Below are 14,776 nucleotides of genomic sequence, written 5' to 3' on the forward strand. Positions count from 1 at the left end.
TGTGCTGGGTGAACAAAGGAAGAGTTGATATACCTGTTTTGGGGAGTTAGGTAATTTGAAATGGTGGTTGTGGTCTGTAAGAGCCCAGAGGCAGATGAAACTATAGGATATAACTCTGTACCTCACTACTATTCATTTTGTGTTTTCCAACAGAACATCAATCCTGTGCTTTGCTTTAATAAAGGAAGCTGTACTATTAGGTTACTCTTACTAAATTAGGGACTCATTAGCTTTACCATTAGTGTCGGTTTTAGAAACTTCTTAGGACCCCAGCATAGCCATTTAAGTTTCATAGTGAAAAATGTTTACAATTCATATGTTTTAATCTTTGTAACTTGGAATAATATCCAGGAAATGCCTACCAGGAAAATTGGAATTTGAATTATTAGGTAAAATTGACCCCCCCCCCCCATCCTCCCCTCGCATAGATCTGGTTTCAGTGTGCATACAGTAGCAGAAATTGTTTATAGAATAATGCAGTGCTCAAGAAACAGCTACTGTTCACAATTAGCTGTTTAGACTTAATAGTAGAGGCTATACTTACTGTTGTGCTTATCTGTGTGTATAGTGGGAAATCTTAGCAATATTCTTGGTCCTACTATAGAGGGGGGGAGAAATCCAATATGTACTTGAATATCACTTTTTGCAGATGATCTGTAACAAAGGGGAAGTTACTTGAAGTTTTGGTTTAGTTGTGATCCTTTAGGAGAAGTTTGTAATGCAGGAATTCAAGTAACCTTTTTCTCTTTTTTTTAATTTTAGGTGAGAATCATGAAGATGATGACCTAGTAAACTCTGATGAGGTTATGAAGAAACCATGTCCAGTACAGATTGTTCTTGCTCATGAAGATGACCATAACTTTGAGCTCGATGAAGAAGCTTTGGAGCAGATATTGCTACAGGAACACATACGAGATCTTAACATAGTAGTGGTATCCGTGGCAGGAGCTTTTCGTAAAGGGAAATCATTTCTACTGGACTTCATGCTTAGATATATGTATAACAAGGTGAATAGTGTCTTTTAAATTGAACCCAGTTAAAAACAAAAAACAGCCAACCAACCCTGTTTAAAAATAATAGACAAAAAACAGTAAGAGCTGTGTCTTTCATTTTTCAAAAATCCAGTTCTTGCTAAGACTTCTCAGTGAAGACAGTAATCTAAGTTCGTTTGAGTTCTTGATTCTTCCTCATCTCCATAATTCCATTTTGCGTGCAGTCCATATGGATGCATATGACTGAGCATCTATGTTACAGGCATTGTAGCTCTAACCCAAGCTGTCTGAGTATATTTTAAAGCCTCTGATACGCTGTTCTCTCCCTTTTGGTTATTTCTTCACGCCTCCCCTTTTTTGATCACCTTTACAATAATGGGTGAAGTAGGCTGATAGAGACTTTTGTAGAAGTACACCTGTGCCCTTTCAAATAAGTCAGCTTCAGTGACTATTACATTTTGAGATAAAGTCCGGTTCCTTAGTGTGGCTTCCCTGGTCTTCGATAATCTCTGAGTTTCATATCTTGCTTCTCTGTGTCAGGTGTACTGTAGTTTTTGCAGTTCCTCAGCTGTGTCATGTTACTTCTCAAATGTTGCTATATCCTTGGCTGATCTTTTCATAGGAGGCCTTCCCTGATTTTTTTTTTTTTTTTAAGTAGGGCCACGCCCAGTGTGGGGCTTGAATTCATGACCCTGAGATCAAGAATTGCATGCTCTACGACTGAGCCAGCCAGGTGCCCCGAGGCCTTCTCTGATTTTTAAGACTATATTATGTCCTTCTCCCAACTCTCATGGCACTAGTCATTTGTTTCATTGAAACTACTTTAGTTACTTATTTTTCCTGGCTAGTTTAACTTCTGTCAGGAATGGGTCTTCCTGTCAGAAATGGGTCTTCTCTTGGTTACCATGTCTCCCTCACCTAACATTAACTAGCCTGCTGTAAACACTTATTTTCTGTTTTGATCATTGAATCTCCCTCTGTCCATAAATTTATACTTGATTTATTTTTAATAAATATAAATCAAATTTATATTTGATTCCAAATACTTTTTGATGGTACCAGGCAATTGTTATTTCCCTCCCCCTTCCTGACTTTGGAATTTTTCCTCTGAAAAAAAGCAAAAAATAATTTTACTTAAATCAGTGTTTTTCTAACAGTTGAAAGTTGGGCTGAGGGAATGGGAATTTGATAGGGACGAAGAAGGAGGAATTGGAAATTTGGAGTGGAGCATTTAGAAGAAAGGGCTTTCCTTACATGGCGTTTGACATTCAGAAGCCACGTGAAGATGCTAGAAATAACACTTTGACAGAGTTATGTAATTATCTAAGCTCTTGTCAGGGTGCTCACCTTTATGAGTTCTATATTAATCCGAAACTGGGTGTGTATGCATCTGCCTTAAGGTAAGTAACAGTTGATTTTCCAGGAAGCTTTTCAGTAAATTCTTTTTGTAGGGATCTCTTTAGGCATCATCAGGAATGCCTGAGTATCAGGAATGTAATTCATATTAAATGACACTATTTTACATGTTTAGCAAATTGAGAAAGATACGGTATTTCATCCATTTAGACTTGATTATTTCCCACAGTTTTACATCTGAAATAGAGAAATGAATAGTGGCATATTTTTTTTTAAAGACTGTGCCTTTAAAGATGATATTTGAGGTTCTGACTCCTTAAGTAAGCTTGTATATGTCATATTTATGTGTGTCTGAGCTGTTCCTGCAAGTGTATTTGATTCCAAGTAGGTCACAGACCGAATGTTCAAAGGGGAAAGAAGCTTAGATCATTTGCCTAGCAATGACAGATAGGTTTCACCTCAGGTGCCATTTCTGAATCCATCTCTGATCAATTGGTAGTGGTTGTTCAGAGGAGAGTAGCAGCCCACACACGTGTCATGCATTTGCAGTTCTTTTCCTGGGGAAGTCGCTGAAGCCACGGGAAGGTTATGAGGGCCTGAGTGAGGTTACACACCTGGTTAGTGGCTTCTAGGCTGAAATATCTTTATTAATTTTCATTGATGTGCTTTCCATAGAGAATTTATGCTATAAATAATTTATTCTGTTAATTGAAAGTGGCATTAAACATTGTTGAGTTTCGGGATAACACGCCTCAGCTTACACTGATTTGGTGGTGGGTCATGCTTTTCCTAAGAGAATGAAATTAAAGAAGGAGATAGTTTTGAATTTATTTCATTAACCTATCTGCCTGCAAAGGTGGGATGCTAACTGAGGGAGGTAGGAGATGAACATGACTTATATTGACTTCATATGTCCTTTTTATTGACCTGGGTAAGGGTGTAGTTCACTAAAGGAGCTAAATACAGATTTTTTACATATGATTTAGAAAGAGATGACTGTTTTCATTTTAAGTAGTTAGTAATCATAACACAAGAGCACATGAACATGAGCTCTTTTCTGTTGGATACAAACAAAAACTTCAGTAGTTCTTAAAACTAAGACTATTCTGAGATTTTTACCAAATCTTTTTTTTTTAATTTTAATTTTTTTGAGAGACAGCAGGAGCAGGAGAGGGGCAGAGAGAAAGAGAGAGAATCCAAAGCAGGTTCCAAGCTGCTAGCGCAGAGTGCAGAGTGGGGCTCCAACCCACAAACTGTGAGATCATGACCTGAGCTGAAATCAAGAGCCAGATGCTTAGCTGACTGAGCCACCCAAACATTTACCAAACATTTCTAAATTATAGGGGAAAATTCTGACTTTTAGTTCTCCTCATTCTCTTGTGAAGTAAACAGCTTTCTACACAGTTTTCTTTTTTTGAATTGCTACTTATATTTTGAAAATAGGTTGTTTTTAAAGTATAGGAGGAAAGAAATTAGTCTTTTGTAAACTTAAGAGGTGAACTAAACCTTTTTCTAGAATAAAATTCTCTTATGTATGTTGGAGTTAATCAATTCTGTAGTTAGACTCTAACCATGAAATATAACAGAAGGTGACTAAAATTGCTGATTTACTGGATTCATAATGTAGAAGACCTTTTGAACTTCGAAAGATATCACTTAGGACATTTACTATGAATGCCGTATATGAGAAATACCACAAAAATTCAAGTTGTTAGTGAACCTAACAATTTGTAAGTAGAATATTTATTACTTGTAAAAGTCATTCTTAAAAAGCTATAGATGAAATAATTATAAAAATTTATGTGCAGGGGCGCCTGGGTGGCTCAGTCAGTTAAGCATCCAACTTGGGCTCAGGTCATGATCTCAGGGTTCGTGAGAGTATAAGCCCCTCATCGGGGGCTTGAGATCATGACCTGAGCCAAAGTCAGACACTTCGCTGACTGAGCCACCCAGGCGCGCTAGATAAAGAAAGAGTCTGAATTGTGTACAGAGTTGCTTGTACTTTTATATCATTCTCTTTTTTTTAAATAACTTTATTATGAAGAATTTTTAACACATGTAAAAGTAGATAACAGTATAATGAATGCTCATGTATTTACAGTAATCAACTCTCAATCTCATTTCATCTATATGCCAACTCATTCTATACCTTTTATATTGTTGTGAATATGTCCAGATATATCATCTCATTTGTAAATATTTCAGTATGACGGGTTTTTTGGACCTTACAGTAATATCGTACATAAAAATAAATAGTTCCTTAAGTTAGGTATATATAAGGTTAATATATGGGATCAATTTTCCAGTTGACTCAGATATTTTAATTTTTTCATTTTTAACAGTTTGCGTAGAGTCAAGAGCCAACTAAATGAGGTGCACATTGTGATTGGTTGTCTTTAAAGTGTTTCTAATTTTTTTTTTTAGGCTTTCCTCCATCTATTTTTCTTAGCAGTTTATTTGTTGAAGAAACTGACTGTTGGTCTTAGAGAGTTTCCCAGTCTGGATTTGCTGATTTTATCCCATTAGTGTAATTTTTACATGTTCCTTTGTCCTTTGAATTTGCTGTAAATTGTTACTTAAATCTAAGGACTTGATCAGACTCAGGTTTGACTTTTGGGTAAGAGCACTTCCAAGATGATGTATTGTTCCATGAGGAAGTGCAGATTATCTTTTTTTTTTTTTTAGCTTATTTATTTATATTTGATAAAGTGAGGGAGGGGCAAAGATAGATGGAGAGAGAGAATCCCAGACAGGCTCCTTGCAGTTAGTGCAGAGCCTGATGTGGGACTTATCTCACGAATTTTGAGATCATGACCTGAGCTGAAATCAGGAATCAGGTGTCCCCAGATTATCTTTGACGATAACAGTTTTTGAATCTTTACTGAATTCTAGGTATTCTGATTACTGAACATTAAATAGGTATTATTTCCCTCAGTAGTCACATTCCCCCTATGCAGTAGTGTTAGTATTTTAGCCTGATAGTTGAGGAAATGAGGTTCAAAGGAGGTGGCGAGGCTGAGATACAAACCAGGCAATTTGATTCTAAAGCCTTTATTCTTAAAATTACTATGTAAAATGATGTTTGATCCTTTACCTACACTAAACTGTTTTTTTTTTTGGGTTTTTTTTTTTTTTTTTTTTTTTTTTGTTAGTGTTTACTTTTCACTGTTTACTTCAGAAGTTGAGATAGCCTGAGAGGAGTGCATGCTTGGTAACTTTTTTGCTGCCCACTGGCATCTATATGCTTAATGAGTAAAGAGTTTTGACTCCATTTATAACATAATTGCTAAAGACATTTTAAGAGAAATTGAAGATGATATTATTATTATTATGATTATTATTTAAAGAGCTGCTTCCAGAGATCAGGAGTAAGAACAGTTTTTAAAGATCATATGTGCTGCTACGTATAATTTGCCAAAAGCACAAATATCTCCAAATTGGCCATATGGGATATTGAACTTGATTTCACCCTTTTTTTTCCTAAGGCTAACATTGTCTGAGATGTGGGGCTTGTGAGAAATGTGTGAATGCATGAAGGAAAACTTGGTTTGTTTCATGTTCCTTTTTTAAGAAAGAAATGTATTTGGAGGATGAACGGTATTTTTGAAAGGTTCTGCCTAGGGTCATTTTATTCTGTTTTTTTTGTGTGGTATAACTTGCATATAATAATAAAGTGCATAAATCTTAGGATAGCCAGTAAATTTGTGTGTACCTATACTTTTTGTAACCACTGCCACTCAGATCAAGAAGGAGAATACTACCAGCACTCTAGAAGGCTCTCTCATTTCCCCTGCCAAGTATTACTATCTCCAATACTCAGAGTCCACCACCATCCTGATCTACATCACTAAAGATTAGTTTGGTCTACCCTTGAGCTTTACATAAATGTAATCATAAAGTATGCGCTCCTGTGTGTGATTTCATTGACTCAACATTGAATCTAAGAGATTTATCCATGTTATTGCATGATCCAGTAATCGTTGTTTGTTAGTGCTGAGTGGTAGGTTATTGGGTGAAGATACCGATTTATTTACTCCTTCTTTTGAAAGACATATGGGTTGTTTGTAATTTTTGTCCATTATGAATAAACCTACCATGAATATTTGTGTGCAAGTCTTGGTGACATAATCACTTATTTCTGTTGGGTATATAACCAGGAGTAGAAATGCTAGGTTCATAAAGCCCATTTCACTGTACTAGGGACTGCCACAATTTTTTTCCAAAGTGGTTTTACCAATTTGCACTTCCTTGAGCAATGTAAGAGACTTAAATTTGTTATACATCTTATGAACAGTATTGTCAGTCTTTTTAACTTTAGCGATTCTGATAGGTATTCATTGTGTTAATTTTAGGTCATCATTGTACTCTATACAGGGTCATGCTTATAAAACTGTTACCATATTTACTGTAGAAACGTAGCTTATTCATTTAATTATTACTTTAACTGCATTCACGTTTGTGAATTTCACTCATTATATGTGAAGCAATGTATGTAACTTATGTAACAAGCTGTGGAAATTTTAAGTGTTATATTATTACTATTTTTGCCTATGGGAGAAGCCAGCCAAATTTGATCAGAATTTTAAGTCAGTAAGGAAAATAAAAATTGGTTCCCTTATTTTTATCCCTGAATGTAAGCTAAGGAGTGAGTATAGAAGTTATGTGGACTGTGGACTACCTTTTTTCCATTAGCTCACTGGCTTTCTTTTCCTCCTAGATTTTGATTTCTGCGTTGAAACTAATCTGTTCTTTCATGTGCAGGTTTAAAATTAGTGTGAGTAATTTCAGTTAGAAAAACTTCAACAAGTGTTACCAAAGCTGGAGGAAGCAGAAGCAGAGGAGTCTACAATATATTGTTCAAAGTCCTTATAGCACTGTCTTAGGAGAGGCTTTCTCGGCTGCATTCCTGAATCTATTCCCTGAAAATGTTGTGTCATTTGTAGTCTTTCAAACAGCTCTCCAGCTTTAAGCCCCAAATGTATATACTGCCTGTTTTGTATTTTCATCAAAAATATGATACTATGTCATCACATATGTGGACTTGAGAGAACATAAATTATTTGTTCTAACAGACCTTTTTCCATTCTGAAGTCTTTGTTCCTTTTAAGTTAAAATTTACTATTTCTAAAGTACTTGATTCTATTTAGGTCATCTATTAAAAGATATCGTAAGTAATACATGGTTAACATAAACACTGATTACTCAAACACAGTTTTAAGACATTCAGGGAGTTAAACAGTCTTGTATAATTTAAATTTCTTTTACGTTAATGGTCTCTGGTGAAGAAATACGTTTATTTATTTATTTATTTATTTATTTGAGTGAGAGAGAGAGAGAGAGAGAGAGAGAGAGAGAGAGAGAGAGAACGAACGAGCGAGCATGTACAAGCCAGGGCTGGGCAGTGCAGCGGGTGAGAGAGAGAGGATCCCAGACAGGTTCCATGCCCAGAGCAGAACCTAACATGGGACTCAGTCTCACAACCGGGAGACCGTGACCTGAGCCAAAATCCAAGAGTCGGATGCTTAACTGACTGAGCCACCCAGATGCCCCAAGAAATACTTTCTTAAAGTCATTAACCCCCTGCCTCCCTCCCTTATTCTCCTAGACAGTTTTACTACTTAACTCATGAGTTTTGCTTCAAGAATGTTTCGTTCTCACTATTTGAAACATTTTTTTTTCTTACACATTTTTTAAAAAAGATCTAATAGGATGCATTTTCTGTAGATACTTTGGATAATGTTCACCATAATCCTTTCATGAAGAAGCAAGTTTAGGGGTGTCTGGGTGGCTCAGTTGAGTGTGTGACTTTGGCTCAGGTCACAGTCTCCTGTTTTGTGAGTTCGAGCCCTGCACCAGGCTCTCCACTGACAGTGCAGAGAGCCTGCTTGGGATTCTCTCTTGCTCCCCTTCCCCCACTTTTGCTTTCTTTCTCTCTCTCTCTCTCTCTCTCTCTCTCTCTCTCACAAATAAACTTAAAAAAAAAAAAGAAAGAAAGCAAGTTTAGGAGTGCCTGGCTGGCTAAGTTGGTAGAGCATGCTACTTTTGATCTTGGGGTTGTAAGTTCGAGTCCTGCATTGGGTGTAGAGATCACTTAAAAATAAAAAAAATCTTTAAAAAAAAAAAAGCGTACTTAAGCCATAGCGTTTATGACATATTGCACTATAGATGGATATATAGCAGAACCTCCAATGACCTTCCTTTTCCTCCTAGACTTTTGTAGTATTATTGGGTGGATTTTGTATGACTGGGAGTCTTTCTTAAGCTTGTGTACTAAATATATTTGATTTTTTCTTTTTCTTTTAACAGCTTTATTGAGATATAATTGACATACCGTATAATCTATGCACTTAAACCACACAGTTTCATGAGTTTTTAGTATATTCCCAGGGTTGTGCAACCATCACCACAATCGATTTTAGAACACCTTTTTCCCTTCACAGTGAAAAAAATGAAACCTGTACCCTTTAGCTATCACTTCCCCTTCCACCATCCCCAAACCTTTGGTCTTAAGGAACCACCAGTCTGTTTTTTGTTTTTACAGATTTGCCTATTCTGTGCATACATATAAATGAAATATAATATGTGGTCTTTTGGTGATTGGCTTCTTTCACTTAGCACTTTTATTTATTTTTTTTTTTAATTTTTTTTTTTTTTAACGTTTATTTATTTTTGAGACAGAGAGAGACAGAGCATGAACGGGGGAGGGTCCGAGAGAGGGAGACACAGAATCCGAAACAGGCTCCAGGCTCTGAGCTGTCAGCACAGAGCCCGACGCGGGGCTTGAACTCACGAACTGTGAGATCGTGACCTGAGCTGAAGTCGGACGCTTAACCGACTAGGCCACCCTTAACCGACTAGGCCACCCAGGCGCCCCTCACTTAGCACTTTTAAAGGTTTGTGTTGTAGCATTATCATGTTTCATTCCTTTTTAAGACCTGATAATCTGTTGTATAGATATACCACATTTTATCAGTTAATGGATATTTGGGTTTTCCACCATTTGGCTTACAATGCTATAATTATATGAATATATACTAATATATAATATTTCACTAATTATAATACATTAGTATATAATCATGTTAATGAAATGAGATAAGGATCTAGCTTCAGTTCTCTTATGTCTGCTTATCCAGTTGTCCCAGCATTTGTTGGAAAGATTATTCTTTCTCCATTGAATGGTCTTGGCACTTTTGTTGAAAATTAGTTGATCAAACTAATTTCTGGACTCTCAATTTTATTTTTGGGCTCTCAGTTTTATTTCATTGGTCTATATAGGTCTGTTCTTATGCCAGTACCATACTGTCTTGATTACTGTTGCTCTGTAGTAAGTTTGTAGTAAGTTTGTCTATTCTTGGCCCCTTGCAATTCCGTATGAATTTTAGATTTAGCCTGTCAGTTTCTATGGGAGGTTAGCTGGGATTGTTGGTGATTGGGTTGAACATGAAAGATCAACTTGAGGAGTATTGCCATCTTAAGTGTTCCAGTTCATGAACATGGGATGTTTTTCCCTTTATTTAGATCTTTATAGTTTGCAGAGTATGTGTTACTTCTTTTGTTAAATTTATTCCTTTTTAAATGATGCTTTTACATTTGGAATTGTTTTCTTATTTTCATTTTCAAGATCATTCATTGCAAGCTTATAGAAATACAGTTGATTTCTTTTATGTTGATCTTGTATCCTGCAACTTTGCTCAATTCCTGCATTAGTTCTGATAGTTTTTTAGTGTATTCTTTAGAGTTTTCTGTATACTAGATCATGTCACCTGTAAATACAGTTTTAGTTTTTCCTTTCCAATCTAAGTACCTCTACTCTCTCTTTGAAGTACCTCTGGCTAACTGTCCTGGTTAGAACCTCCAGTACAATGTTGAGTACAAGTGGTAAGACATCCTTACTCTTTTCTTAATCTTCAGGGAGGAAGCAGTGAGGTTCTCACCATTATGTATGACTTCAGCTGTAGGAGTTTTTTTGAAGTTCCTGTTTATTCGTAGTCTGTTGGGAGGTTTTTTGTTTGCTTGCTTTTGTTTCTTGTTTTTTTTTTTTTTTTTATCATGAACGGATGTTGGATTTTGTCAAATGCTTCTTATGTATCTATTGATGAACATGTGATTTTTCTTAGCTTCTTGATATGATTGATTATATTGTTAATGTTTTAAATATCGAGTCCATCTTGCATCCCATGGAATAAGTCCCATTTAGCTGTGGTGATAATTCTTTAATAAATGTTGTTAGATTTAACTAGCTAATGTTTTGTTGAATATTTTTACATATGTGTTCATGGGATATATGGATCTGTAGTTTTCCTTTCTTTTAATGTCCCAGAACTTTTTTACCTTCCCAAACTGAATCTCTGTACCCATGAAACTCCCATTTTTTCCCCTCCCCTTCCATGGACCATTTTCTTCTGTCTCCATGAGTTTAGCTACTCGAGGTACTGCATATGAGTAGAATCATAAGGTATTTGTTATTTTGCGGCTAGCTTACTTTACTTAGCATAATGTCTTCAAAGTCAAGGACATCTTTTAACTAAGTTTTTAAAATTCTTAGGACATACCTAGGTTAATAGACTTGTCCTTTGTCTGAGCTTGTGACTTGGGTCAGTCATAATGTTATCTATTTGTGTAGCCCTAAAGGGAGGAATTGGACATGGGGGTAGGTAAGATGTGAGACAGTTTTAAACTGTTTTAAGACTCTAATGCTTCTTAATTTGTTCTAGAACTTGCGGAGTATTCTTACATATTTTAAGTGAAAACACTAAATGATGCTTGGTGGTCAGAATGTGTATATTTTTCTATCCACTCATTTGGGTGTTATTAATAACCTACCTCCTAAATGAGGTAGATTTATAAGATTAAGATTTTCTTTTTTTTTAATTTAAATCCAAGTTAGTTAACATGTAGTATAGTAATGGTTTCTGGAGTAGGATTTAGTGATTCATCACTTACATACAACACCCAGTGCTTATCTCAACAAGTGCCCTCCTTAATGCCCATCCCACATTTAACCCATCCCTCCACCCAACACCTCTCGGGCAACACTCAGTTTGTTCCCTGTATTTAAGAGTCTCATATGGTTTGCCTCCTTCTCTGTTTTTATCTCATTTATGCTTCCCTTCCCCTATATTCATGTTTTGTTTCTTAAATTCCACATATGAGTGAAATCATATATTTGTCTTTCTCTGACTTGTTTCGCTTAGCATAATACACGCTAGTTCCATCCATGTTGTTGCAAATGGAAGATTGCATTCTTTTAAAAAAAATTTTTTTAACATGTATTTATTTCTGAGAGACAGAGACAGAGCACAAGACGGGGACGGGCAGAGAGAGAGAGAGAGACAGAGACACACACAGAATCTGAAGCAGCCTCCAGACTCTGAACTATCAGCACAGAGCCTAATGTGGGGCTCGAACCCAGGAACCGTAAGATCATGCTCTGAGCTGAAAACAGATGCTCAACTGACTGAGCCACCCAGGCTCCCCTTCATTCTTTTTGATCGCCGAGTAATATTCGCCATTGAATATCATACCACATCTTCTTTATCCATTCATCAGTTGATGGACATTTGGGTTCTTTCCATAATTTGGCTATTGTCGATAGCGCTGCTGTAATCATGGGGGCGGGGCACATACCCCTTCCAATCAGCATTTTTTTATCCTTTGGATAAAGTTTACCTAGCTGTTGTTTCACTTTGTTACCAAGGAATGTTATCTTTCCTATGGTGAAGTAAGAATTTGTGTCTTACTATTTAGAGTAGGTAGGGGTTCTTATGTTGATAATTACATTGGTAAGTCTTTTTGGCAAGGGCTTATGTTTATTTGTGGTATTTGAAGTTTGGGTGTTTTCAGATTACTTTTTACCATTGAGGTTTATTCTAAAAGATCTTCCCTTTTAATTTTACTGGAGGACTGATTATTTTTGGAATTTTGAGTTTTAAGGCTTTTTTTTTTTGCCTCCACAGTACTAAATGGTACCAGATTACTATTTTTCAAGTTCTTAGATTTGTTTTTAGTAATTTACGACAAATAGTATCAGTGAGTCTGCTTCTAGAATTAACTAGAATGCTCCTGGAGGGGCAGGAATGTTTGTTATCATGCACTGCTGTATCCCTAGAACCTAGAACAGTAGCTGGCACATGGTAGGGTGTTCAGTGAATACTTGTTGAGTGAATGTATGAACACATTTTATGTAAGTTATCAGTATTTAGTATGATACAGAGATAGACTTCTTAACTTCAGGTTTAAAAATAGCAAAACTTATTAGTCTGGATTAGCTAGCTCTCTGATTTGCCTTTTCTTTCATCCTTTTATTGACTGATCAGATCAGTTACAGGGTAAACTAAAAAAAGATGATAATAGATTTTTTTTTTTTATGAGACACTAATTTTTTTTTTTGAGACATCAGTTTTTTTTGTTTTTTTTTTTTTTGTTTTTTAAGTTTAGGTTTGAGAGAGAGTGAGCACACGTGAGTGGTAAGGGGCAGAAAGAAAGGGAGAGAGAGAGGCGGGGAATCCCAAGCAGGCTCTGTGCCGACAGTGTAGAGCCCATCGGGGGGGCTTGAACTCACCAACCATGAGATCATGACCTGAGCTGAAATCAAGAGTTGGATGCTTAACTGACTGAGCCACCCAGGCACCCCTGAGACACCGATTCTTTTTAACGTTTTAGAGAGGGTCAGATTAACAAACGTGTTAGCCTATGATTTCAATCATCTCTACTTCTTAAAGTTTATTTTTACGGTCTTGTCTGTGTAATTATTTTGAAGAATAGTAAAAGGGATATTTCTTCCATATTTCTTACTTATGCTCAAAAAGGAACACATTGAAGCTTAATAACTAAAATTTCTTATGTATTCATTTATTGAATAATGTTTCTTTTTGAGAGAGCAAGTGCAGTGCATGAGCAGGGGTGAGACAGAGAGAGAGGGAGACACAGAATCTGAAGCAGGTTCCAGGCTCTGAGCTGTCAGCACAGAGCCCAGTGAGGGGCCCGAACTCATGAACCGTGAGTGAGATCATGACCTGAGCTGAAGTCGGATGCTTAACTGACTGAGCCACCCAGGTGCCCCTAAAAAAATTTTTTTTAACATTTTATTTATTTTTGAGAGAGAGCGTGTGTGTGCATACAAGCAGGGGAGGGGCAGAGTGGGGGACAGAGGATCTGAAGCAGGCTCCACATTGACAGTATTGAGTCCAGTGCGGGGTTTGAACTACCAACCACAAGATCGTGATCTGAGCCAAAGTCAGACACTCATCCAACTGAGCTACCCAGGCACCCCTTGAACAAATATTTTGAGTGCCTGCTACAAGCCAGTAATTGTCACAGAAATGTGATTCTATGTTTTGAGGAAGAAAACAGACAAAACTTCCTTCTTCATGGAACTTATTTATCTTATTTCTCTATATCCTATATGAGAATATAAGTAAAATGTAGAATGAAAACAGATGTCTCTAACAGGGTAGATTCTTTTAAGTTATTTACGTAGGTTGGACCTTTTAAAAATAATCAGTTTGTTTAGTGCCACTTCAACATTGTTAGCGGAATGAGAATCCACATGTGAGAGCCAAAAATGGGCTGAGATACTTTGGTAGGAGCAGTTTGGTAAACAGGTGGAATTTATAGCCTGTGCTCTTAAGACTCACACAAGAAGTGCAGTGTAAAGCTGTGTAAAGATAACCATCTGTAGTTATAATATTCTTTAAGAGTTCAGAAAAGTTGGGAGTTTCTTGAATTGCTGGCTCAGTTCAAGCAGAGAACAGGTAGAAAAGATAGAGCTATACTAAACAACTTAAATATTTGGGAATAGCGACCTTTTTGGTATGGTAGCAACAGGAATTATGTGTGTGTGTTAGGGGGACTATCGGGAATATTGGGAGCAGAGATAGGAAAAGTAAAGGTTGGTTATGTTCAACAGATCTCCAGATAGTTCTATAGGTAAATGAAGAACTACAGATGGCTTTTTTTTAGGACAGTAGCATGATTCCATCGCTTGTTGGGAAAATTAAATGACTACGGAAGAATGCGTTGGAGAATACAGCATGGAGGTGTAAGAAAATCTATTTGGAGCATCCAAAATATAGTCCAGGGGCACAGCCCCCACTGGGCTTGTTTAGGGGGTACCGTTAATCTTCTAATCCCCGTGAAGAGTCCCTTCTGAAGCACAGGTCCTTAGTATATAGTGTGAATGGAGTTGTGCTATGAGGCAGCCTTGTCACCAACAGAGAGATGAGGGCCTTACGTTGAAGGTTCTGAAAGGTGAAGAAGAGAATTTTGTGATTGATAAAGTTGGTAACCTACTGGGGATGGGAGTTTTGTGGAATAATTACAGATGGTTGGAAGTTTAAGGCTGATCTTCACATTAGGTGGTGACCTGGACAACACTTTTTTTCCCCAACCTTATCTGTTTTTCATAAATTTCTACATCCCTCGTT

The 14,776-nt window shown here is 36.7% G+C and overlaps 1 protein-coding gene across 4 annotated transcripts in view; it reads left to right on the top strand.

The window, feature by feature from the left end:
* ATL2 (atlastin GTPase 2) overlaps positions 1–14,776 on the top strand; it is a 56,867-nt gene that overhangs the window by 24,320 nt on the left and 17,771 nt on the right. For 3 of the 4 annotated variants that reach the window (XM_042982139.1, XM_042982136.1, XM_042982137.1), the window contains exon 2: positions 763–1,007. The exons of the other annotated variant lie outside the window; for it this stretch is intronic. In XM_042982139.1, coding sequence (XP_042838073.1) covers positions 763–1,007 — 245 coding nt within the window. The remainder of the gene's footprint in view (positions 1–762; positions 1,008–14,776) is intronic. 4 annotated transcript variants of the gene reach the window in all.

Source organism: Panthera tigris, chromosome A3, assembly GCF_018350195.1.
Source record: "Panthera tigris isolate Pti1 chromosome A3, P.tigris_Pti1_mat1.1, whole genome shotgun sequence".
Classification (NCBI taxonomy): Eukaryota; Metazoa; Chordata; class Mammalia; order Carnivora; family Felidae; genus Panthera; species Panthera tigris.